This window comes from Musa acuminata, chromosome BXJ3-3 (genome assembly GCF_036884655.1).
Source record: "Musa acuminata AAA Group cultivar baxijiao chromosome BXJ3-3, Cavendish_Baxijiao_AAA, whole genome shotgun sequence".
In the NCBI taxonomy this organism is placed as follows: Eukaryota; Viridiplantae; Streptophyta; class Magnoliopsida; order Zingiberales; family Musaceae; genus Musa; species Musa acuminata.
In genome coordinates, this window is record NC_088351.1 from 37,384,363 (window position 1) to 37,410,324 (window position 25,962).

The following is a 25,962-nucleotide window of genomic DNA, read 5'->3' on the forward strand; positions in this document are numbered from 1 at the left end:
CATGAATTATGTTCTATTTTACAGTTATGTTGTGTGTGGTATTGTGACCAACATCTGAATTGATAATACTAAATAGCAAGCTTGTGATTCTCAATAATGGACAGAAAGGATGAAGCAGATTAGGCTTCAAAAAAATACAATTTTCTTCAAATGATTGTGCTGAGTCCTGTGTTTCATCACTGTTGTCAAACCCTTTCTTTTTTTTTTCCTTTCTTGGAGCTGAAAAAACACAATGGAAATATGCACCAAATCAAAGTGGAGGCAGTTGAGGCCCTCTAACACATTGGATCCAATCTATATATAGAGAGTGAAAAGAGATAAGTAGGATATGACATACCTTTCTTTCTCATTGCTCCCATAACGACAATGCCATATTAGTCTTCTCCTTCTTCTAAGTCAAGAAATCTCTTCAATTGTTGCTCTGATCATTTTATGAATCTAAGTTGCAAACTGATCTTTGCCTAGATCATAATGTTTTGTCCTGGCCATCTTTTTTGTTAGTTCCTGTACAAGGTGTTTCTGTCTTATATGACTGCACATTTTATGCATGCTAAGATATATAGAAAGAATCATATCTTCGATAAAAACAATGAGTTGAGTCAGTACTTTTTCCTAGAGAATACAAGGAAATGAAGTTGAATACATTCATCCAAGTGCAAGAATTTAGAAGACTTAGAAAAGAATGACTGTAACTTTGTATCTAAACCTTGTTACAATGAACTTCTTGTTGGCATTTGCTTGATACATTAAAACCTTGAACTGTGCATGAAACAGTTGCCACAGATCTTTGCTAACTTATTGACATGAGCTGTAGGTTCCTCCGAATACATGAACTGTTTGCATCCAAGTTACTGCACAAGTAGATTGATGATCTATATCTAGGAGAATTTTCTCATAAATTAGTGTTAATATAGAATGTATTAATATCTAAAGCACCTTGTATCACTATCATTTATTTGATTATCATATATATTATTTTAAAAGGCATACATTTGTAATATATTTTACATGGATATTATGTCAATTAAAATTCCAACAATATTATATCTGATGGTTAATTTAGGGGAGATTAATTTTATTGAAATATCTGTAAGATTTTTTTTTTGTTTTATAAGGATAAAAAAAATGCTGCATCTAAAATTAGAAAAGTCAATAAACTTTTAATCATGATTAATTATAATTAACAATAATTAAGAAATATTAAACAAATATATAAATACAAAAAGATATTTAATTTTATTAATCATTCCAAGTCTTGAAAGGGTATGAATGTAATTTAGAGTTACAACTAATAGTCAAACGTTATTTAATTTTTGAGATTAAACAAAATTATATATATACTATTCATATACTATATATACTAGGCAATTTGTAAAGACAATATCTTCTATATTAATATAATAAATCAAGAAGGTAGTGTTTTTAAGATTAGTACATAATATGCATGACCTTAAAAATATCAACTTATTATAATAAATATCAAAAATTATTTCTCATCTTTTTTTCTTCGATATTTAGGTCTTGTTTCATCATTTATCTTTTTCTTCTTCATTTTATATTATCGTTGACAATTAAAAGGAGAAGGAGAAAAAGAAGAAGATTATGAAAAAGGAGAAAAATAAATTATGGGTAAGAGTACAAATATTTTATCGGAAACAAGCTATAAATTAAAGATATATACATCTATTTATAATAAAATAATTTAAAAATATTTAAAATTCTTGATATGTGAGTTTCTTGAGCTTATCCTAGTTTTTCTAGAATATTTTAGAGCATCCAATTACTAATTAAAGTAGAGAAAATTTTCAAACATATGTATCTTGAGGTTAAGGTTATGATCAGTGCCTATTCTAAATCGTTTCTTATTTTAAAAAATTATTCATTATAGAGCCTCTATGTACTATCTTATATCACCGAGTGATACTCGATTTATACTAACCATCTTGTAGCCGACATATTATCTTTCAGTGATCTTGTTTGTATATGTAATATTATCTTGGTTTGAAATGTTGATCTTATACTTGCAAGACGTGCGTCCAGCTAATGATAGTATTTTTTAAATATTAATTTAAAATTTCTTGAACATGTATTGATTCGTTGTCCTGTTTAGTTGACCTTTTGATTTCTGCAAGAATAAGAATGGGTTTGGTTTATATTTTTAATCTTTTTGATTCTCGGTCACCACATGGCCTTTGATTTTGGTGAGGGTTTTGTTTTTGTTTAATTTTGAGGCTTCTTTTTAATAATATAATATGTTTTATTTTTTTATTTTTTTTTCAAAATGGTTTCACACATTCATCATATAATGAAGCCTATGAGTTTTTTAAGTTTTCTTTTAGAAAATAAATATATATAGTTTATGCAGCTATGACTTCCACCTACCTTTGTCTTTAGAGAGAGAGAGAGGTACATTGTGCTTGATGATTCCTTCACTCTGTGATCAAAGATGGCCGTTGTTCTTGATGCCTTCATCTCCGGGCTGGTCGGTACGTTGAAGGACATGGCTAAAGAGGAGGTTGACTTGCTGTTGGGCGTCCCCGGGGAGATCCAAAAGCTCCAACGCTCTCTCCGCAACATCCACTCTGTCCTTCGCGACGCCGAGAAGCAGCGGATCGAGAACGAGGGCGTCAACGACTGGCTGATGGAGCTCAAGGATGTCATGTACGACGCCGACGACGTCCTCGACGAGTGCCGGATGGAGGCCGAGAAGTGGACTCCTCGTGAGTCCGCTCCGAAGCCGTCCACCTTGTGCGGATTTCCCATCTGTGCTTGCTTTCGCGAGGTCAAGTTCAGACATGAGGTGGGCGTCAAAATCAAGGATCTCAACGATCGGCTGGAAGAGATCTCGGCCCGAAGGTCCAAGTTGCAACTCCATGTGTCTGCGGCGGAACCAAGGGTGGTTCCTCGAGTTAGTCGCATAACTTCCCCGGTGATGGAGTCTGACATGGTTGGCCAGCGACTGGAGGAGGACGCCGAGGCACTGGTGGAACAGCTGACAAAGCAAGATCCGAGTAAGAACGTGGTGGTGCTGGCAACTGTGGGGATCGGCGGCATCGGAAAGACCACCCTCGCTCAGAAGGTGTTCAATGATGGTAAAATCAAAGCCAGCTTCCGCACCACCATCTGGGTGTGCGTGTCCCAAGAGTTCAGCGAGACGGATCTTCTCGGAAACATCATCGAAGGTGCTGGTGGAAAATATAATAGAGAACAGAGCAGGAGTCTGCTGGAGCCCTTGGTGGCGGGTCTACTGAGAGGGAACAAGTTCTTGCTGGTGTTGGATGATGTTTGGGATGCTCAGATCTGGGACGACTTGCTCCGCAATCCTTTGCAGGGAGGAGCAGCAGGCAGCAGGGTGCTGGTGACAACCAGAAACGCAGGGATCGCGAGGCAAATGAAGGCGGCCCACGTCCACGAGATGAAGCTGCTGCCTCCGGAGGATGGCTGGTCCCTCCTGTGCAAGAAGGCGACGATGAATGCAGAGGAGGAAAGGGATGCCCAAGATCTCAAGGACACAGGCATGAAGATTGTTGACAAATGCGGAGGGCTTCCCCTGGCCATCAAGACCATCGGAGGGGTCCTCTGCTCCAGAGGACTCAACAGAAGTGCGTGGGAGGCAGTTCTCCACAGCGCCGCATGGTCACGGACCGGGCTTCCCGAAGGTGTACACCGAGCACTGAATCTGAGCTACCAAGACTTGCCGTCCCATCTGAAGCAATGCTTTCTCTACTGTGCCTTGTTCAAAGAAGACTATGTGTTTGCCAGGTCTGACATCATCAAATTATGGATAGCCGAGGGGTTTGTCGAAGCACGAGGAGATGTCAGCTTGGAGGAAACAGGGGAGCAATATCATAGAGAGCTGCTTCATAGGAGCCTTTTACAATGGCAACGTTACAGTCAGGACGACTACTATGAGTATTTCAAGATGCATGATCTGCTGCGATCGCTCGGCCATTTCCTATCGAGAGATGAGATCTTGTTCATTAGTGACGTGCAAAACGAGCGGAGAAGTGGTGCCATCCCGATGAAGCTGCGTCGGTTGTCGATTGTGGCCACTGAAACCACGGACATCCAGCGTATCGTCAGTTTGATCGAGCAACATGAGTCCGTGAGGACATTGTTAGCGGAGGGAACACGTGGCTATGCGAAGGATATAGATGATTACATGAAGAACTTTGTGCGACTTAGAGTCCTGCATCTTATGCACACAAAAATCGAGATTCTACCGCACTACATTGGAAATTTGATCCACTTGAGATACTTGAATGTGTCTTATACCGATATAACGGAGCTTCCAGAAAGCATATGCAATCTGACGAATTTACAGTTTTTGATCCTTTTTCGATGTAGACAGTTGACACATATCCCACAGGGTATAGTGAGGCTAGTCAATCTAAGAACACTCGATTGTCAACTTACAGGCCTGGAGAGCTTACCATGTGGAATAGGAAGGTTGAAGCTCCTCAATGAACTCCGAGGATTCGTGGTGAACACGGCTAATGGTACGTGCCCATTGGAAGAATTAGGCAGCCTCCATGAGCTCAGATACCTCTCCGTTGACAGGTTGGAGAGGGCATGGCTGGAAGTTGAACCGGGAAGAGATACGAGCCTCTTTAAGGGTAAACAAAAACTGAAACATCTACATTTACATTGCTCATATACATCCGATGATCACACGGAGGAAGAGATTGAAAGATTCGAGAAGTTGTTGGATGTGGCACTTCATCCACCATCATCTGTTGTTTCGCTCAGGTTACAGATTTTTTTCCTTCTCCGGTTCCCCAGCTGGATGGCGTCTGCAAGCATCAGTTCGCTTCTTCCAAACATAAGACGCTTGGAACTACTTGACTGCTATCATTGGCCACTGCTTCCACCGCTTGGGAAGCTCCCTAACTTGGAGTTCCTTGAAATAGGAGGTGCACTTGCGGTGGCCACCATCGGACCGGAATTTTTTGGGTGTGAAGCTGCTGCTACCGGTCATGATCGGGAACGGAATTTAAAGCGCCCTTCTTCTTCTTCTTCTTCTTCTTCTTCTACTTCTCCTCCTTCGTTGTTTCCGAAACTAAGGCAGCTGGAACTCTGGAATATGACTAACATGGAAGTGTGGGATTGGGTAGCGGAAGGTTTTGCTATGCGTCGCCTCGACAAATTGGTCCTCGTAAATTGCCCAAAGTTGAAGTCTCTACCGGAAGGCCTGATCCGACAGGCAACCTGCTTAACCACATTGGATCTGACCGATGTGTGTGCTCTCAAGTCCATCGGAGGTTTCCCTTCTGTAAAAGAACTGAGTATAAGTGGTGACTCAGATCTGGAGATTGTTGCTGATCTCCCTGCACTGGAGCTCTTGAAGTTGGGCGGGTTATTCCTTCCATACAATCATTTACCAGAGTGGTTGGCGGCTTGCCCTGGATGCTTCACCACGCTCCAGAGACTGGACGTATGGGGAACCACCCAACTCCTCCGCAGATGCCTCCAAAATGGCGCAGACTGGCCCATGATCAAACACTTTCCAAATTTTTCCATCAAAGATGACCGAGGCAATTATATAAACTACATCAAGCATTCCGGCACCTTCGAGACAAACCTAGTCGATGATAATGCTGCTTTTGCTGCAGCTGCTGAAGACGAAGAAGAAGTAAAAAGACATCAATGAGCTTTGAGGTAACTTACCTTTCATGCTCATGTCTCGACCATCTAACGTCTTCTGGTTTTGGAGTGGCAACTCACAATCATCTTTTCCTGCTTATGGCACGGAGATCCACATCAATCACGATGTAATTGGCAGTCATGTCTAACGATGAATTGAGAGGTATGATATATTCAGGAAATTATCTAAGACAAATTATTGTACTTAATGCCATGCTTGCAACGACATCACATAATTGCGCGAAAACTATGCGTTCCACATGTCGGACATCGTCAGATTATGGATAGCCGAGAGGTTTGTCGAAGCACGAGAAGATGTCACTTTGGTGGAAACAGGGGAGCAATATCGTAGAGAGCTGCTTCATAGGAGCCTTCTACAATCGGAGTCTTACGGTCTGGACTACGATGAGTCTTCCATGATGCATGACCTGCTACAATGGCTCGGCCATTTTCTATCGAGAGATGAGAGCTTGTTCATTAGTGACGTGCTGGAGAACTGCTGCCGCCCCAATGACCACTAAGCTCCCGTCTCTTGTCAAGAAATGGCCGAGTGATCGCAGCAGGTCATACATGGTGCAGCTCCAGCCGACGTACAGATGGTGGGGGTCGAGTGACCACTAAGCTCCCGTCTCATCTCTCGATAGGAAATGGCCGAGCCATCTTAGCAGGTCATGCATCATGGAAGACTCATCGTAGTCCAGACCGTAAGACTCCGATTGTAGAAGGCTCCTATGAAGCAGCTCTCTACGATATTGCTCCCTGTTTCCACCAAAGTGACATCTTCTCGTGCTTCGACAAACCTCTCGGCTATCCATAATCTGACGATGTCCGACATGTGGAACACATAGTTTTCGCGCAATAAGGCACAGTAGAGAAAGCATCGCTTGAGATGGGCCGGAAGGTTGGTAGCTCAGATACAGTGCTCCGTGCCCACCTTCGGGGAAGCCCGGTCCGTGACCATGCGGCGCTGCGGAGAACTTCCTCCCACGCATTTCTGTTGAGTCCTCTATCGCGGAGGACCCCTCCGATGGTCTTGATGACCAGGGGAAGCCCTCCGCATTTCTCAACAATCTTCATGCCTATATCCTTGAGATCTTGGGCATTCCTTTCCTCCCCTGCATTCATAGTCGCTTTCTTGCACAGGAGGGACCAGCCATCCTCCGGAGGCAACAGCTTCATCTCGTGGACGTGGGCCGTCGCGATCCCTTCTTTTCTCGTGGTCACCAGCACCCTGCTCCTCGCAAAGGATTGCGGTGCAAGTCGTCCCAGATCTCAGCCCTCCACACATCATCCAACACCAGCAAGAACTTGTTCCCTTTCAGGAGACCCTCCACCATGGGCTCGAGCAAAGTCCGGCTCTGTGCTCCACCGTGACTTCCCCCGGCGCTGGTGACGATATCCCTGAGAAGATCCGTCTCCGTGAACTCTTGGGACACGCACACCATATGAAGGTGAATGTGAAGGACACAGAGATGTTAGAAATTGTACCTTCTTGGAGGATTCATTAAGCAATACTGTTTTCTGTTCTTACCACTTTAAGATAAAAGAAAAGAAAAAGAAGGAAGGAGGATCGGCTTTGTGTTCTGTTCTTGAGTGGATGATCAGAATCTGAATTGATGGTACTAAATAGCAAGTTCGTGATTCTCAATAATGGACAGAAAGAAAAGATGAGGCAGATTAGGCTTCAAATAAATGCAATTTTCTTCGAATGATTGTGCTGAGTCCTGTGTTTCATCACTGTTGTCAAACCCCCTTTTTTCTCTCTCTCTTGGAGCTGAAAGAACACAATGGAAACACCAAATCAAAGTGGAGGAAGTTGAGGCCCTCTAACACATTGGATCCAATCTTTAGATAAGTAGGATATCACATACCTTTCTTCCTCGTTGTCCCCATAATGACAATGACAATCTTTAGATAGAGCGTTTCTCGATGCATGAACTATTTGTATCTTATTGAACTTGATAAGAAAAAGGGATTGAGTTATCAGATAGAGAAGAATAGGATAAGCTTAAACCTTCTATATTTCTCTTAAAAACTCATTACAATTTAAAAAACTTTGTGTGTTTGATGAGCAACATACGAGGTTTATATAGTCTCTAAAGATACGTTACATTAATTATATTCAAAATAAATAATAATTTTTTTCTAGAATCAATAGTCAATTTGACTTATCATTTCCATAATCATTTAATCCATTTTTCCTCTTAATGCAATGAATCTACAATGAACATTTCTTTTGATTAAATTAACCACTTTACGATGCATGAACAAGTTTAATTCTAACATTTTCCCCCATTAAACTTGATGCATCTAACATACTAAGTTTCTTTCGAAGTTGATCTATCTAACAAGTTTAATCCATTTTTCCTCTTGATGCATTGAATCTCTCTCTCTTGATGCAATGAACATTTCTTTTGATTAAATGAACCTCTTTACTATGCATGAACAAGTTTAATTCCAACATTTTCCCCCCTTAAACTTGATCCATCTAACATACTAAGTTTGTTTTGAAGTTGATCCATCTAATAAGTTTAATCCATTTTTCCTCTTGATATATTGAATCTCTCTCTTGATACAATGAACATTTCTTTTGATTAAATTAACCTCTTTACGATGTATGAACAAGTTTAATTCCAATATTCTCCCCCCTTAAACTTGATCCATCTAACTGCTATGTTTCTTTCAAAGTTGATCCATCTAACAAGTTTAATCTATTTTTCCTCTTGATGCAATGAATCTTTCTCTTGATTCAATGAACATTTCTTTTGATTCAATTAACCTCTTTATAATGCATGAACAAGTTTAATTCCAATATTCTCCCCCCTTAAACTTGTTTCATCTAACATGCTAAGTTTCTTTCGAAATTGTTGAAATATTTCAAATTTGAGAGGTTTTGTAAGTATATCTACAACTTGTTCACATGTCTTGACATAATGTAGCTCAACTTTTTATTTTTGATATGATCTCTTATAAAATAAAATCTATGTCGATATGTTTAAATCTTTCATACTAGATTGAATTTTTGGCTAAGGCAATAGTTGATTTGTTCTCAATATAAATCTTAATTAACTTCTCATGAGACATATAAAGTTTTTTAAGTAATCTTATTAATTAAATTGTATGATAAACATAAGAAGAAACTGTTATATATTCTACTTCACAACTTGATCGAGCAACGATATACTGTCTTTTTTAAGACCGAGTGAATATAGCTTAACAAAAATAACATGCTACTTCTCTAGAATACAATATCTTTAACTTCCTCAATGATATCTAGCGATTATCATCTAAGTAGCTTGATAATCTATATCTAAGAAATTTTTCTCATAAATTAGTGTTAATATAGAATGTATTACTATCTAAAATACCTTGTATCACTATCATTTATTTGATTATCATAAATATTATTTTAAAAGGCATACATTTGTAATATATTTTACATGGATATTGATGTCAATTAAAATTTCAACAATATTATATCTAATGGTTAATTTAGGGGAGATTAATTATATTGCCATATCTATAGGATTTTTTTTTTGTTTTATAAGTATAAAAAAATGCTGCATCTAAAATTAGAAAAGTCAATAAACTTTTAATCATGATTACTTATAATTAACATTAATTAAGAAAAATTAAACAAATATATAAATACTAAAAAATAACCTCTTTACGATGCATGAACAAGTTTAATTCTAACATTTTCTCCCGTTAAACTTGATCCATCTAACATAGTAAGTTTCTTTCGAAGTTGATCCATCTAACAAGTTTAATCCATTTTTCCTCTTGATGCATTGAATCTCTCTTTCTCGATGCAATGAACATTTCTTTTAATTAAATTAACCTCTTTACGATGCATGAACAAGTTTAATTCCAATATTTTTCCCCCTTAAACTTGATCCATCTAACATACTAAGTTTCTTTCGAAGTTGATCCATCTAACAAGTTTAATCCATTTTTCCTCTGATGCATTGAATCTCTCTCTTGATGCAATGAACATTTCTTTTGATTAAATTAACCTTTTTACGATGTATGAACAAATTTAATTCCAACATTCTCCCCCCTTAAACTTGATCCATCTAACTATTAAGTTTCTTTCAAAATTGATCCATCTAACAAGTTTAATCCATTTTCCCTCTTGATGTAATGAATCTCTCTCTTGATGCAATGAACCTTTCTTTCGATTCAATTAACCTCTTTACAATGCCAAGTTTCTTTCGAAGTTATTGAAATATTTCAAATTTTAGAGGTTTTATAAGTATATCGATCACTTGTTCACATGTCTTGACATGATGTAGCTCAACTTTTTATTTTTGATATGATCTCTTATAAAATAAAATCTTATATCGATATGCTTAGATCTTTCATGGTAGATTGAATTCTTAGCTAAGGCAATAGCTAATTTGTTCTCAGCAAAAATCTTGATTAACTTCTCCTGTAACATATAAAGTTTTTTGAGTAATCTTATTAATTAAATTGTATGATAAACACAAGAAGATACTGCTATATATTCTACTTCACAACTTGATCGAGCAACGATATGCTGTTTTTTCTAAGACCAAGTGAACATAGCTTTACAAAAATAACATGCCACTGTTGAATCTCGGATTTTGATGATGAAGTCAATTGTCATTTGTTATCTAATCTATGTGTTGAGATAAGTGTGCAGGATTAACTACGATGAGAGTAAGACAAGCAGCAGGTGTTGCGCCGGAGTCAAGATCATGATCACGTTGGGAGTTCGAGAGTTCGACGGAAGTTCGGACGGTCGTCGGAGGTTCAGCGAGAACAGATCCGAGAAGTCCAGAAGCTTGCCAAGCGAAGCTCGTCGGAACTCGCCAAGTGGATCGTCGCAAAGTCCAGGAGTATGCCGGATGTCCGCAGAAGGATCACCGAGGGTTTATCGGATGATCGACGGAAGTTCACCGGAAACTCGCCGGAAGAAGCGATTGACGCATCGGAGCAAAGCTGCAGAAGTTGTCTTAGAGTTAATCGTAGTTAGCACGATGATTAAGCTTGAAAATGGGAGGTGATCCCATTAGCTTAATCTTGGGGCAATTGGGCCCCTGAAAAGATTCAAATTGGGCCGAATGGAGCGAACCATTCGGACCCTGATTGCACCAGGCGGTGCAACCGCCTAGGCCAGGAGGTGCAACCGCCAGGGCTGCGAGACTGGGCGGTGCAACCGCCCAGAGCTCAGTCTTCGAGCTAGACTGGGCGGTGGAACCGCCCTGACAGAGAGGTAGCACCGCCTGAGCTCGGTCTTCGAGCTCTGGCAAAGCGGTGCAACCGCCTCAGTCAAGAGGTGGCACCGCCGGGGGCTCTGTCTTCGAGCCAGACTCAGGCGGTGCAACCGCCTCTGACAGAGAGGTGCAACCGCCTGGGCTCAGTCTCCGAGCTCTGCCAGGCGGTGCAACCTCTCCAGTCAAGAGGTGCAACCGCCTGATCCCGGAATTCTGGGATTTGATCGTTTTGAGCTCCAAATTTGAACTGGGATGGGGCCTATAAATACACCACCCATTCAGCACTGAAAAGATACAGATCCACACCGAATTCTTGATCTTTTCAGTGATTCTAAGAGCTCAAATTTGTGTAAAGTCCTAAAGTTCTCCTCCTTCTGTTCTTCAAGTCTTGAGTTGTAAAGAGAGGAGAGAAAGGATCTGTAAAGGTTGTCTCCTGAGCCTGTCAAAAGGAGAGAAACTGTAAAAGGGCAGTTAGCCTTCGCCCATTGAAGGAAGGCAGCTAGTTGACGTCGGTGACCTCGTCGGAGGAGGAAGCCAAAAGTGGAGTAGGTCAAGACTGACCGAACCACTCTAAATCTCTGGTTTGCTTTTACGTTGAGCACTTTATCATTACTGCAAACCTCCTACATTGCTACTGCCCTCTGCGCCTTTACGAACGAGTTTCTAAGCTCTGATCTTTCAGAATCTGCATTCAAACGTAAATCGTGTTTTCGTACGATCTTCACACTGCAGTTTACGCTTACATTCGGATTCCATTTATAACTGCAAATTGCTTTCTACGTAAAACGCTTTTCAAGGTTCAAAACTGCTTTTAGACGCAAAACTACATTTAGACGTAAAATTACGTTTAGACGTAAAACTGCGTTTAGACGCAAAACTGCGTTTAGACGTAAAACTGCGTTTAGACGTAAAACTGCGTTTAGACGTAAAACTGCGTTTAGACGTAAAACTGCGTTTGGACGTAAAACTGAGTTTAGACGCAAACTGCGCTTAGACGCAAACTGCACTGTGATTCTGCTTTTATATCGAAATCGTTTTTTATCGGACGAATGCAGCTTTCGTTTTTGAAAATCGCTGTAAGATTTCCGCTGCACTAATTCACCCCCCCCCCCCCCCCCCCCCCCCTCTTAGTGCTCTCGATCCTAACAGCCACTTCTCTATAATACAATATCTTTAACTTCCTCAATGATATCTAACGATTATCAAAGTAGCTTGATAATCTATATCTAAGAAAATTTTCTCATAAATTAGTGTTAATATAGAATGGATTAATATCTAAAATACCTTGTATCACTATCATTTATTTGATTTTAATAAATATTATTTTAAAAGGCATATATTTGTAATATATTTTACATGGATATTGATGTCAATTAAAATTGCAACAATATTATATCTTTTGGTTAATTTAGGGGAGATTAATTATATTGACATATCTATAGGATTTTTTTTTGTTTTATAAGGATAAAAAAATGCTGCATCTAAAATTAGAAAAGTCAATAAACTTTTAATCATGATTAATTATAATTAACATTAATTAAGAAAAATTAAACAAATATATAAATACTAAAAAATATTTAATTTTTGAGATTATATATATATATGTATGTATGTATGGATATATACTTCCATCGGAAGCTCGTCGGAAGAAGCGATTGAGGCACCGGAGCAAGTTGCAATAAATGTCTTAGAAATATCCTGGTTAACATGATGATTAAGTTAGAAATGGGAGACGAACTCATTAACTTAATCTTGGGGCAATTGGGTTCTTGAAAGACCCAGATTGGGCCGAATGGATCAGCCCGTTCGGACCCAGATTTCCTGGCCAGCAGTGGCACCGCCCAGGAGCTCAATCTCCTAGGAAAGCTGGGCAGTGGCACCGCCTAGGAGCTCATTCTCCGAGCTCTGCCAGGCGATGGAACCGCCCCTGTCAAGCGGTGGCACCGCCTAGAGGCTCAATCTCCGAGCTCTGCCAAGCGGTGGAACCGCCCCTATTCGGAGGTGGCATCGCCCAAGAGCTCGGTCTCTAAGCTCTGCCAAGCGGTGGAACCGCCCCTGTAAGGAGGTGGCATCGCCCAAGAGCTCGGTCTCCAAGCTCTGCCAAGTGGTGGAACTGCCCCAGTCAGGAGGTGACATCGCCTAGAGGCTCAGTCTCCGAGCTCTGCCAGGCGGTGGAACCGCCAGACCTCGAAATTTCAGGAGATGACAGTTTTAAGCTCGAAATTCAAATATGTTTGGGGCCTATATATAACCCACCCTTTCAGCAATGAAAGGGCACCGAAAGTAGACCAAAATTTGGATCTTACTATGTGATTTTTAGAGCTCAAAAGTGTTGTAAAAGCTAAAAGTTTTTCCTCTTTTTTCAAGTTTTGATCATTCAAGAGAGGAGTGAAAATTCTATAAGGGTTATCTCCTAAGCCCATGAAAAGGAGTGAAGCTGTAAAAGGGTGGTTGGCCTTCGCCTGTTGAAGGAAGGAGGAAGCCAAAAATGGATGTAGGTCAAGATTGACCGAACCACTCTAAATCTCGGTTTGCATTTACATTCTGTTCTCTATATTAAACTACAAACTGCCTCCACAGCTTTACTTTAACTGCACTTCACTTGATCTTAAGTTAAAGTAATTTCCGAATCGGCTTTCAGAGATCATTTTTACCGTACGAACGTCGTATTTCAGTTTGCACTTACATTCTATTCTCTATCTTAACTGCAAACTGCCTCTATATCTTTACTTTAACTACATCTCGCTTGATCCTAAGTTAAAGTAATTTTCAAATGGGCTTTCTTACCGAAACCGTCTTTATCGTACGAACGTCGTTTTAAATCCTCTATATGTATATATATTATATATATACAATATATATATATATATATTATATATATATATACATATATATATTGTATATATATATATACATATACATATATATATATATATATATATGTATATATATACATATATTCATATATATATATATATACATATATATTCATATATATACATGTATATATATATATACATATATATATATGTATATATATATATATATGTTTATATATATAATTTCATTTTTACTTTTATAGATTTCTTTTTTTCTTTCTCACATGCTTGTGTACACTGCTATTGTCAACTCTCCTCACCACCCGTGTATCCAGGCAATTTGTAAAGACACAAAATATGATATTTTTTGGGTTAATATAATAAATGAAGAAGGTGGTGTTTTTTGGATTATTACATAAAATACATAACCTTAAAAATATCAACATATTATAATAAACTAAAAAATTATTTATCATCTCTTTTTCTTCGATATTCAGTTCGTTTTGTTTCATCATTGATCTTTTTTTCATCATTTTACATCACTTTTGACAATTAAAAGGAGGAGGAAGAGGAGGAAAAGAAGAAAAAGAATATGAAAAAAAAATTATAGGTAGGAGTAAAAAGATTTTATTTGAACCAAGCTATAAATTAAGAATATATACATCTATTTATAAAGAAATAATTTAGAAATATTTAAAATTCTTGACATATGTAGATCTTCGCAATTGAGGTTGAGGCATGTCGAGCTTCTTGAGCTCATCCTAATATTTCTAGAATATTTTAGAGCATCCAAATACTAATTAAAGTAGGAAAAATTTTCAGACATGTATGTTACTGATGTGTTGCGAGCTTTACAATTCGGTGTATTGCCACTATATCAATCGAGGTTATGATCAGTATCCACTCTAAATCACTTCGGGACAATCAAAGTTGGATTTGAATATAAAACACACTCCTACTTTGTATTGTTCGTCCACCTAATGAAGGTCCAAGCTGCAACTCCATGTGTCTGAGGCAAATGAAGGAGGCCCACGTCCACGAGATGAAGCTGCTGCCTCCAAGGATGGCTGGTCGCTCCTGTGCAAAAAGGCGACGATGAATGCAGAGGAGGAAAGGGATGCCCGAGATCTCAAGTACACGGCTGGAGAGCTTTCCATATGGAATAGAAAGGTGTTGGATGTGGCACTTCACCCACCATCATCTGTTGTTAACGCTCAGGTTACTGAAATTTTTCCTTCTCCGGTACCCCAGCTGGATGGCGTCTGCAAGCATCAGTTCGCTTCTTCGAAAGATAAGCCGCTTGGAGCTAATTAACTGCGATCATTGGCCACTGCTTCCACCGCTAGCGAAGCTCCCCAGTTTGGAGTTTCTAGGTGCACGTGCAGTGACCACCATCGGGCCTGAATTTTTTGGGTGTGAAGCTGCTGCTACTGGTCATGAACGGGAACGGAATTCAAAGCGCCCTTCTTCTTCTTCTTCTTCTTCTTCTCCTACGTTGTTTCCGAAACCAAGGCAGCTGGAACTCTGGAATATGACTAACATGGAAGTGTGGGATTGGGTTGCGGAAGGTTTTGCTACGCGTCGCCTCGACAAATTGGTCCTCGTAAATTGCCCCAAGTTGAAGTCTCTACCGGAAGGCCTGATCCGACAGGCAACCTGCTTAACCACATTGGATCTGGCCAATGTGTGTGTTCTCAAGTCCATCAGAGGTTTCCCTTCTGTGAAAGAACTGAGTATAAGTGGTGAATCAGATCTGGAGATTGTTACTGATCTCCCTGCACTGGAATTCTTGAAGTTGGGCGGGTTTTTCTTTCCATACAATCATTTACCAGAGCTTTGAGGTAACTTACCTTTCATGCTCACGTCTCCACCATCTAACGTCTTCTGGTTTTGGAGTGGCAACTCACAATTATCTCTTCCTGCTTATGGCAGGGAGATCGACATCATTCACGATGTAATTGGCAGTTAATGTCTAATATGGTTTGGAGTGTTGTATGAATCTAAGTTGCAAACTGATCTTTGCCTAGATCATAATGTTTTGTCCTGGCCATCTTTTTTGTTAGTTCTTGTACAAGGTGTTTCTGTCTTATATGACTGCACATTTCATGCATGCTAAGATATATAGAAAGAATCATATCTTCGATAAAAACAATGAGTTGAGTCAGCACTTTTTCCTAGAGAATACAAGGAAATGGAGTTGAATACATTCATCCAAGTGCAAGAATTTAGAACACTTAGACAAGAATGACTGTAACTTTGTATCTAAACCTTGTTACAATGAACTTCTTGTTGGCATTTGCTTGATACATTAAAACCTTGAACTGTGTATGAAACAGTTGCCACAGATCTTTACTAACTTATTGACATGAGCTGTAGGTTCCTCCAAATACATGAACTGTTTGCATCCAAGTTCTGCACATTTGCATATATGAGAGTGTAACTAAAGTTGGCATGATAATAACTTGTATTATGTCTAGTTTCTACTGATTAATTCCCTCTTCTTAGTATAATCATTTAACTAAACCTTCCCGCTAAATGGACACCACAATGATTGTATTAAGTCGAGATCTTGATTCTTCTTATTTTTGTTTTCAGGTCTACAAAATCATAAATGCAGGTAGCAAGCCGTATCATAATGACATAATATAAAACAATTTAAACTAATCATAAGCAGATGTGGCTTCAAATTTGCTTAGCATCTTAAGATCATTTCCTGAATATAGCATACCTCTTGATATTTTGTTGCAATTTCAGAAATGACATCAGAACCAGTTAATAAGAACAGCAAGATAAAAGTGCAATGTGATTTTTCTTCCATTTTTATGCATGCTTTATGCGAAAGGTAATTAAAAAATTGAAAAGAGCCTTTTAGATTCTAGATTTCGACTAAGTAAGAGTTGTGTAGTTTTAGGTAGTTCATATCAAGGCTAATTAAATCTCGGTTTAATCCGATCGTAATGCATCTGGCGGTATCAATGTCATGCTTGCATCGATAGCACATAATTGTACTTAATGATGAATTGAGCAACCATTTCTGAACATAAACTGATAAATCTCCTTCCAATGCTCTTAGCATGTGGTTAAAGCTTAACTTTGAATGTTTGACAAAATGAAAATTTAAAATATTTTTCATTCACAACTTGCCAAATCACTTTAATACATGCTAAGTTTAATCATTATGATGACAATAAACAAGCTATCATATCAATCATTAATAGATTAATGCTTTCAGATTACACCAGCAAGCTTTGCTTGGGGGAAATATAATGATTATCCACAAGCATTAACATAGAAAACTTTGAAAGGTGTTATACTACGTATGAATCTATATTCTATTGATATATATGAACGAAAGATGATCCATATCTAGGAGAATTTTCTGATAAATTAGTGTTAATATAGAATGTATCACTATCATTTATTTTATTATCATATATATTATTTTAAAAGGCATATATTTGTAATATATTTTACATGGATATTTTGTCAATTAAAATTTCAATAGTATTATATTTGATGGTTAATTTAGGGGAGATTAATTTTATTGACATATCTGTAAGATTTTTTTTTTTGTTTTATAAGGATAAAAAAATGCTGCATCTAAAATTAGAAAAGTCAATAAACTTTTAATCATGATTAATTATAATTAAAAATAATTAATAAAAATTAAACAAATATATAAATACTAAAAGATATTTAATTTTATTAATCATTCCAAGTCTTGAAAGGATATGAATGTAATTTAGAGTTACAACTAATAGTCAAACGTTATTTAATTTTTGAGATTAAACAAAATTATATATATACATATATACACATATATACACACACACACAAATATATATATATATATATATATATATATATACTAGGCCATTTGTAAAGATAATATCTTCTCGATTAATATAATAAATTAAGAAGGTAGTGTTTTCTGGATTATTACATAATACACATGACCTTAAAAATATCAACTTATTATAATAAATATCAAAAAATATTTCTCAATCTTTTTTCTTCGATATTCAGGTCTTATTTTTTTTTTTCTTCGTCATTTTATATCACCGTTGATATTTAAAGAGAGGAGGAAAAAAAAAGATTGTGAAAAAGGAGAAAAATAAATTATAGATAAGAGTACAAAGATTTTATCGGAACCAAGCTATACTATTTATAAAATAATAATTTAAAAATATTTAAAATTCTTGACATATGTAGATCTTCACAAATGGCTGAAGCATGTCCATGTAAGCTTCTTTAGTTCATCCTTGTATTTCTAGAATATTTTAGAGCATCCAATTACTAATTAAAGTAGAGAAAATTTTTAGACATGTTATTGATGTGTATTGAGGCTTACAATTTGATGTATTGACGATCGAGGTTATAATCACTATCCACTCTAAATTATTTTTTTATTTTTAAAAATTATTCATTATAAAACTTGTATAGTACAATAAGTGGTACCCATCTTATACTAACCACTAGTGATTTTGTAGTCCGTGTCTTTTGGTATGTTCATGCCTTATACAACATGTAGAGGGGCGATCGAAGGCTTAATAGTCGCATTTTAGTTGGGTTGGTGGCCTTTTTAGGCTTGTAAACAAAGGTTGTGTCATGTGGACACGTGCGAGAGATTTTTCGATCTGTAATGGACCATTTTACCCTTTGTTGTGCCATTGTTCAGAGCTTGTAAAGTCTGTTTGTAATTTGCATTGTTTATGAAGTGTTTTTCGGAGATGTTTGCTTGTGGATCCCGGTTGAGGCGTTCTCTCTAACCCGTTCTCTCTTTTGTTGGTCCTAAGGGACATTGGGAGGCTTCGAGGAGGCTGACCTTTGCGGACGGACACGCAAGGGTGCCACACGACTTAGGCAAAACCAGCTAAGTCTGTGACAGATTATCTATTAGTGATCTTATTTGTATCTGTCATATTATTTGATTTAACTTAGTTTGAAATTTTGATCAGTTTGACAAAACTTGATGTATATATAAAATCTTATACTTGAAAATTTTTATATGGGTGTATGTTAGTCCTACCAAGTGTGAAACCACTTCTTTGCGATGGCAAGTGAGAAAATCTTTTACTCCCTCCACATCTCAATCATTCACTCATCCCTTTGTCCTTCTCCTGCTTTCGTTATTAGCATCAGAACCAACTTGTTTTATCTTAATGTCATAGTCTTTAATTGGTATAAAATCTTATTGTTCGATTATTGTGCAACGGAAGATGACACTAACTTTATTATTATTATTATTATTATTACTATTATTTTGTAGTAATACATTGAAAGACGTGCGTCGGTACAATCAAAGTAGGGTTTGAATTCAAAAGAGACGCTCCTACTTTATGCATGTTTTGCCAGTGCTACAGTTGCTGGTCACCGTTGATCGGTTTGGAGATTTGTGAGTACAGTAGTATTTTTTTTTAATATTAATTTAAAATTTCTTGAACATGCATTGATTCGTTGTGCTGTTTAGTTGACTTTTTGATTTCTGTGCAAGAATAAGATTTTTAATCTTTTTGATTCTCGGTCACCACATGGTCTTCGATTTTAATTTTGAGGCTTCTTATTTTATTGCTCTCGGGGGTTCTTAACGATGTTATTTTTAATAATATAATAATTTTTATTTTTTTTAAATGATTTTACATATTTATCAGAAGTCAATCAAATCCATAAGAAACATTAGTCATTAATTTTGCTTGGTTAAATGAGAAAAATTAGCTTTCGATTGGATCAAATTAAATTGTAATATTTCTTAGAATCATAAATGTAATAGTGGTATTGGCTTCGGATGGTTTGGTTATTTTTTTGAGTTGTAAGTATATTTAGAAAGCAGATAATAATTATTGTGACTTAAAAGTTATCTTGAAAGGATTATACTTGGATTATGAGGATAGTAAATATTATAAATAAATAATCTTTTCCTCCCTCTATGAAGAATTTTAAATGTTGTTAGGTATTAGAGCCAATAAATTCTTTAATTTTTGGAGGAATTTTTATCTTTTGGATTTGGATATATCTTTCGTTGATATATCAATTTTAGTAATTAAGTTTTTTAAGTTTTCTTTTAGAAAAAAAATATATAGTTTATGAAGGTATAAACCTTTGTCTTGGCTGACACAAAGACTTAGAAGAGAGAGGTACACTACTCCCACTCCCACTCCCACTCTGTGATCAAAGATGGCCGTTGTGCTTGATTCCTTCATCTCCGGGCTGGTCCGTACGTTGATGGACATGGCTAAAGAGGAGGTGGACTTGCTGTTGGGCGTCCCCGGGGAGATCCAAAAGCTCCAACGCACTCTCCGCAACATCCAGTCTGTCCTTCGCGACGCCGAGAAGCGGCGGATCGAGGACGAGGCCGTCAACGACTGGCTGATGGAGCTGAAGGATGTCATGTACGACGCCGACGACGTCCTCGACGAGTGCCGCATGGAGGCCGAGAAGTGGACTCCTCGTGAGTCCGATCCGAAGCCGTCCACCTCGTGCGGATTTCCCATCTTTGCTTGCTTTCGCGAGGTCAAGTTCAGACATGAGGTGGGCGTCAAAATCAAGGTTCTCAACGATCGGCTGGAAGAGATCTCGGCCCGAAGGTCCAAGTTGCAACTCCATGTGTCTGCGGCGGAACCAAGGGTGGTTCCTCGAGTTAGTCGCATAACTTCCCCGGTGATGGAGTCTGACATGGTTGGCGAGCGACTGGAGGAGGACGCCGAGGCACTGGTGGAGCAGCTGACAAAGCAAGATCCGAGTAAGAACGTGGTGGTGCTGGCAATTGTGGGGATCGGCGGCATCGGAAAGACCACCCTCGCTCAGAAGGTGTTCAATGATGGTAAAATCAAAGCCAGCTTCCGCACCACCATCTGGGTGTGCGTGTCCCAAGAGTTCAGCGAGACGGATCTACTCGGAAATATCATCGAAGGTGCTGGTGGAAAATATAATAGAGAACAGAGCAGGAGTCTGCTGGAGCCCTTGGTGGAGGATCTCCTGAGAGGGAACAAGTTCTTGCTGGTGTTGGATGATGTTTGGGATGCTCGGATCTGGGACGACTTGCTCCGCAAACCTTTGCAGGGAGGAGCAGCAGGCAGCAGGGTGCTGGTGACCACCAGAAACGCAGGGATCGCGAGGCAAATGAAGGCGGCCCACGTCCATGAGATGAAGCTGCTGCCTCCGGAGGATGGCTGGTCCCTCCTGTGCAAGAAGGCGACGATGAATGCAGAGGAGGAAAGGGATGCCCAAGATCTCAAGGACACAGGCATGAAGATTGTTGAGAAATGCGGACGGCTTCCCCTGGCCATCAAGACCATCGGAGGGGTCCTCTGCTCCAGAGGACTCAACAGAAGTGCGTGGGAGGAAGTTCTCCGCAGCGCCGCATGGTCACGGACCGGGCTTCCCGAAGGTGTGCACGGAGCACTGAATCTGAGCTACCAAGACTTGCCGTCCCATCTCAAGCAATGCTTTCTCTACTGTGCCTTGTTCCCCGAAGACCATGTGTTTGTCAGGTCTGACATCATCAGATTATGGATAGCCGAGGGGTTTGTCGAAGCACGAGGAGATGTCAGCTTGGAGGAAACAGGGGAGCAATATTACAGAGAGCTGCTTCATAGGAGCCTTCTACAATGGCAACGTTACAGTCAGGACGACTACTATGAGTATTTCAAGATGCATGACCTGCTGCGATCGCTCGGCCATTTCCTATCGAGAGATGAGAGCTTGTTCATTAGTGACGTGCAAAACGAGTGGAGAAGTGGTGCCGCCTCGATGAAGCTGCGTCGGTTGTCGATTGTGGCCACTGAAACCACGGACATCCAGCATATCGTCAGTTTGACCAAGCAGCATGAGTCGGTGAGGACATTGTTGGTGGAGATAGCAGTGGTCCATGTGAAGGATATAGATGATTGCTTGAAGAACCTCGTGCGACTTAGAGTACTCCATTTTACAGGCAATCTTTTTCACAGAATAATTGATATTCTACCGCACTATATCGGAAATTTGATACACTTGAGATACTTGAATGTGTCTTATACCGATATAAAGAAGCTTCCAGAAAGCATATGCAATCTGACGAATTTGCAGTTTTTGATCCTTTTAGGATGTAGACAGTTGACACAGATCCCCCAGGGTATGGATAGGTTAGTCAATCTAAGGACACTCGATTGTGGATATACACACTTGGAGAGCTTTCCATGTGGAATAGGAAGGTTGAAGCACCTCAATGAACTCGGAGGATTCGTGATGAACACGGCTAATGGTACGTGCCCATTGGAAGCATTATGCGGCCTCCAGGAGCTCAGAGACCTCTCCATTCACAGGTTGGAGAGGGCGTGGCTGGAAGCTGAACCGGGAAGAGATACGAGCGTCTTAAAGGGTAAACAAAAACTGAAGAATCTACATTTACATTGCTCAGACAGACCGACATCCGATGGTCACACGGAGGAACAGATTGAAAGAATCGAGAAGGTGTTCGATGTGGCACTTCATCCACCATCATCTGTTGTTTATCTCGGGTTAGAGAATTTCTTCGGCCTCCGGTACCCCAGCTGGATGGCGTCTGCAAGCATCAGTTCGCTTCTTCCAAACATAAGCCGCTTGGAACTAACTAACTGCGATCATTGGCCACTGCTTCCGCCGCTAGGAAAGCTCCCCAGTTTGGAGTTTCTTGAAATACAAGGTGCACATGCAGTGACCACCATCGGACCGGAATTTTTTGGGTGTGAAGCTGCTGCTGCTACTGGTCATGAACGTGAACGGAATTCAAAGCGCCCTTCTTCTTCTTCTCCTCCTCCTCCTCCTTCGTTGTTTCCGAAACTAAGGGAGCTGGAACTCTGGAATATGACAAACATGGAAGTGTGGGATTGGGTAGCGGAAGGTTTTGCTATGCGTCGCCTCGACAAATTGGTCCTCATACGTTGCCCCAAATTGAAGTCTCTACCGGAAGGCCTGATCCGACAGGCAACCTGCTTAACCACATTGTATCTGAAGGATGTGGGTGCTCTCAAGTCCATCAGAGGTTTCCCTTGTGTAAAATATATGAGTATCATTGGTGAATCAGATCTGGAGATTGTTGCTGATCTCCCTGCACTGGAGGTCTTGAATCTGGGACCGTTTGGGCTTCGCAACAATCATTTACCAGAGTGGTTGGCGCAACAATCATTCACTACGCTCCAGGAACTGGACGTGCGGGGATCCACCCAACTCCTCCGCAGATGCCTCCAAAATGGCGCATACTGGCCCATGATCAAACACTTTCCTAATTTTTCCATCAAAGATGACCGAGGCAATTATATAAACTACATCAAGCATTCCGGCACCTTCGAGACAAACCTAGTCGATGATAATGCTACTGCTGCTGAAGAAGAAGAAGACATCAATGAGCTTTGAGGTAACTTACCTTTCATGCTCACATCTCGACCATCTAACGTCTTCTGGTTTTGGAGTGGCAACTCACAATCATCTTTTCCTGCTTATGGCACGGAGATCGACATCAATCACGATATAATTGGCAGTCATGTCTAATATGATCATTGCAAATGGAGCTGACCATGGAAAGTCCGAGACGTTTGAGCGGAAATGCAGATCGAGAGGTTGGTTGCGATTCATGCTGCATTCCCATGATATGGTGATGAAACTATTTTGGCTTTCTGTATATTATGGCGATGAAACTATATATATTGAGGAACATAGAGATCATGTGTTGTGGAATTATTGTAGTGCTAAGATGCAGACCTGTGAGCCTGTCAAATATCTGATGTAGCTGTACTAGACAAAGAAGTAGTTTTCTGATTTGTTCTTCTGATCATTCTGTTCATTCACAAGAACTCCCAAAATGATCCCCCACGGGCCACATTTGCAACCCTGATGGTATCACCGACTCTTCAAGCTTTGTTAGGTACCTCCATTGCTGAGTAGAGCCAAGCAGGTGAAGCACTCATCCTTTGCAATGAACTCTCAACAAAGGAGCCTGTCTTTACACTCTGAAGGCTCTGGAGTGGTTTGGAGTGTTCTATGAATCTGAGTTGCAAACTGATCTTTGCCTAGATCAGAATGTTTTGTCCTGGCCATCTTTTTTGTTAGTTCTTGTACAAGGTGTCTCTGTCTTATATGACTGCACATTTCATGCATGCTAAGATATATAGAAAGAATCATATCTTTGATAAAAACGATGAGTTGGGTCAGCACTTTTTCCTAGAGAATACAAGGAAATGGAGTTGAATACATTCATCCAAGTGCAAGAATTTAGAAGACTTAGACAAGAATGACTGTAACTTTGTATCTAAACCTTGTTACAGTGAACTTCTTGTTGGCATTTGCTTGATACATTAAAACCTTGAACTGTTCATGAAACAGTTGCCACAGATCTTTGCTAACTTATTGACATGAGCTGTAGGTTCCTCCAAATACATGAACTGTTTGCATCCAAGTTCTGCACATTTGCATATATGAGAGTGTACCTTAAGTTGGCATAATAATAACTTGTATTATGTCTAGTTTCTACTTATTAATTCCCTCTTCTTAGTAATAATCATTTAATTAAACCTTCCCGCTAAATGGACACCACAATGATTGTATTAAGTCAAGATCTTGATTCTTCTTATTTTTGTTCTCAGGTCTACAAAATCATAAATGCAGGTAACAAGCTGTATCATAATGACATAATCTAAAACAATTTAAACTATGCATAAGCAGATCTGGCTTCAAATTTTCTTGGCATCTTAAGATAACTTCCTGAATATAGCATACCTCTTGATATTTTGTTGCAATTTCAGAAATGACAACAGAATCAGTTAATAAGAACAGCAAGATAAAAGTGCAATGTGATTTTTCTTCCATTTTTATGCATGATTTATGCGAAAGGTAATTAAAAAATTGAAAAGAGCCTTTTAGAATCTATATTTCGACTAACTAAGAGTCTTGTGGTTTCAGGTAGTTCATACCAGGTCTAATTAAATCTCAGTTTAATCCGATTGTAATGCATCTGACGGCATCAATGTCATGCTTGCATCGATATCACATAATTGTACTTAATGATGAATTGAGCAACCATTTCTGAACATAAACTGATAAATCTCCTTCCAATGCTCTTAGCAGGTGGTTAGAGCTTAACTTTGAATGTTTGACAAGCTGTCACTTAGCAATGAGCCTTTGAAAAGCTTCACTCAAAGGAATAGACCTCTTCATGGATCCATAGCAAGTGTTCACCTATCTAGTATCTGTAAATGTTTGTCAGAAGCCATGGCTGAGTTCACAGCAAGGTTTCCCTGAATCAAGACAAGACACAGAGGCCTGTGTTGGTCTGCTACCAAGATAGATATAGCTTGTGAAGTGTGGGCTTTTCTTGGTGACAAAGAAGGCATTTGCACCAACCATGTGATGATGACAATGCTTGCTTGGCCTTTTGCAGGCATTTCATTGCCAGCTGCTGTAGGCGGATCACACACTGTGCTACATGAACAGAGATCAGCAAAAGAAAAGAAAGCAGTGTGAAGTAGCTTGTTGCTGTAGATGGGATCACATATTGTGCTGCAAGAACAGGGATGAGGGAAAGAAAAAAAAGCCATATCAGAAAACAGTGAAGTGCTCAATCTCTGCAGATTGCTGAACATTTGGGTCATTCAAAGAAGAAAAAGAAAAGAGCCCTTTTTTTCTTCCATGATGTAAAGTGATTATCATATATATTATTTTAAAAGGCATATATTTGTAATATATTTTACATGGATATTATGTCAATTAAAATTTCAATAGTATTATATTTGATGGTTAATTTAGGGGAGATTAATTTTATTGACATATCTGTAAGATTTTTTTATGTTTTATAAGGATAAAAAAATGCTGCATCTAAAATTAGAAAAGTCAATAAACTTTTGATCATGATTAATTATAATTAACAATAATTAATAAAAATTAAACAAATATATAAATACTAAAAGATATTTAATTTTATTAATCATTCAAGTCTTGAAAGGGTATGAATGTAATTTAGAGTTACAACTAATAGTCAAACATTATTTAATTTTTGAGATTAAACAAAATTATATATATATACATATATATATATACATATATATATATATATATATACATATATATGTATATATATATATATATATATGTATGTATATATATATATATATGTATGTATATATATATATATATGTATGTATATATATATATATACATATATATGTATGTATATATATATATGTATGTATGTATATATATATATATACATACGTATATATATATATATATATACATACATATATATATATACA

At 38.6% G+C, this 25,962-nt stretch overlaps 2 protein-coding genes across 4 annotated transcripts; both read left to right on the forward strand.

Moving 5' to 3' along the window:
• Positions 1-2,082: 2,082 nt before the first annotated feature.
• LOC135632292 (putative disease resistance protein RGA3) lies at positions 2,083-7,241 on the forward strand. 3 transcript variants are annotated; one of them, XM_065140729.1, is made up of 3 exons: positions 2,083-5,658; positions 5,754-5,806; positions 6,787-7,241. In XM_065140729.1, exon 1 carries the CDS (start codon positions 2,447-2,449, stop codon positions 5,648-5,650), a length of 3,204 nt encoding a protein of 1,067 aa, XP_064996801.1. In that variant the 5' UTR covers positions 2,083-2,446; the 3' UTR covers positions 5,651-5,658; positions 5,754-5,806; positions 6,787-7,241. The 3 variants fall into 3 exon arrangements, with proteins under 3 accessions (XP_064996801.1, XP_064996800.1, XP_064996802.1); XM_065140728.1 differs by having other exon boundaries at positions 2,084-5,806; XM_065140730.1 differs by lacking the exons at positions 5,754-5,806; positions 6,787-7,241 and having other exon boundaries at positions 2,084-4,616; positions 4,750-4,959.
• Positions 7,242-19,729: 12,488 nt separating this feature from the next.
• On the forward strand, positions 19,730-23,892 carry LOC135634015 (disease resistance protein RGA2-like). Its single transcript, XM_065144136.1, has 2 exons — positions 19,730-23,072; positions 23,168-23,892. The coding sequence occupies exon 1, from the start codon at positions 19,877-19,879 to the stop codon at positions 23,069-23,071; it is 3,195 nt and encodes a 1,064-aa protein (XP_065000208.1). The 5' UTR covers positions 19,730-19,876; the 3' UTR covers position 23,072; positions 23,168-23,892.
• Positions 23,893-25,962: the final 2,070 nt, after the last annotated feature.

Bases quoted from the DNA above. Each gene is read 5' to 3' on its own strand.
- LOC135634015 (XM_065144136.1), top strand. From the start codon at position 19,877: ATGGCCGTTGTGCTTGATTCCTTCATCTCCGGGCTGGTCCGTACGTTG.
- LOC135632292 (XM_065140729.1), top strand. From the start codon at position 2,447: ATGGCCGTTGTTCTTGATGCCTTCATCTCCGGGCTGGTCGGTACGTTG.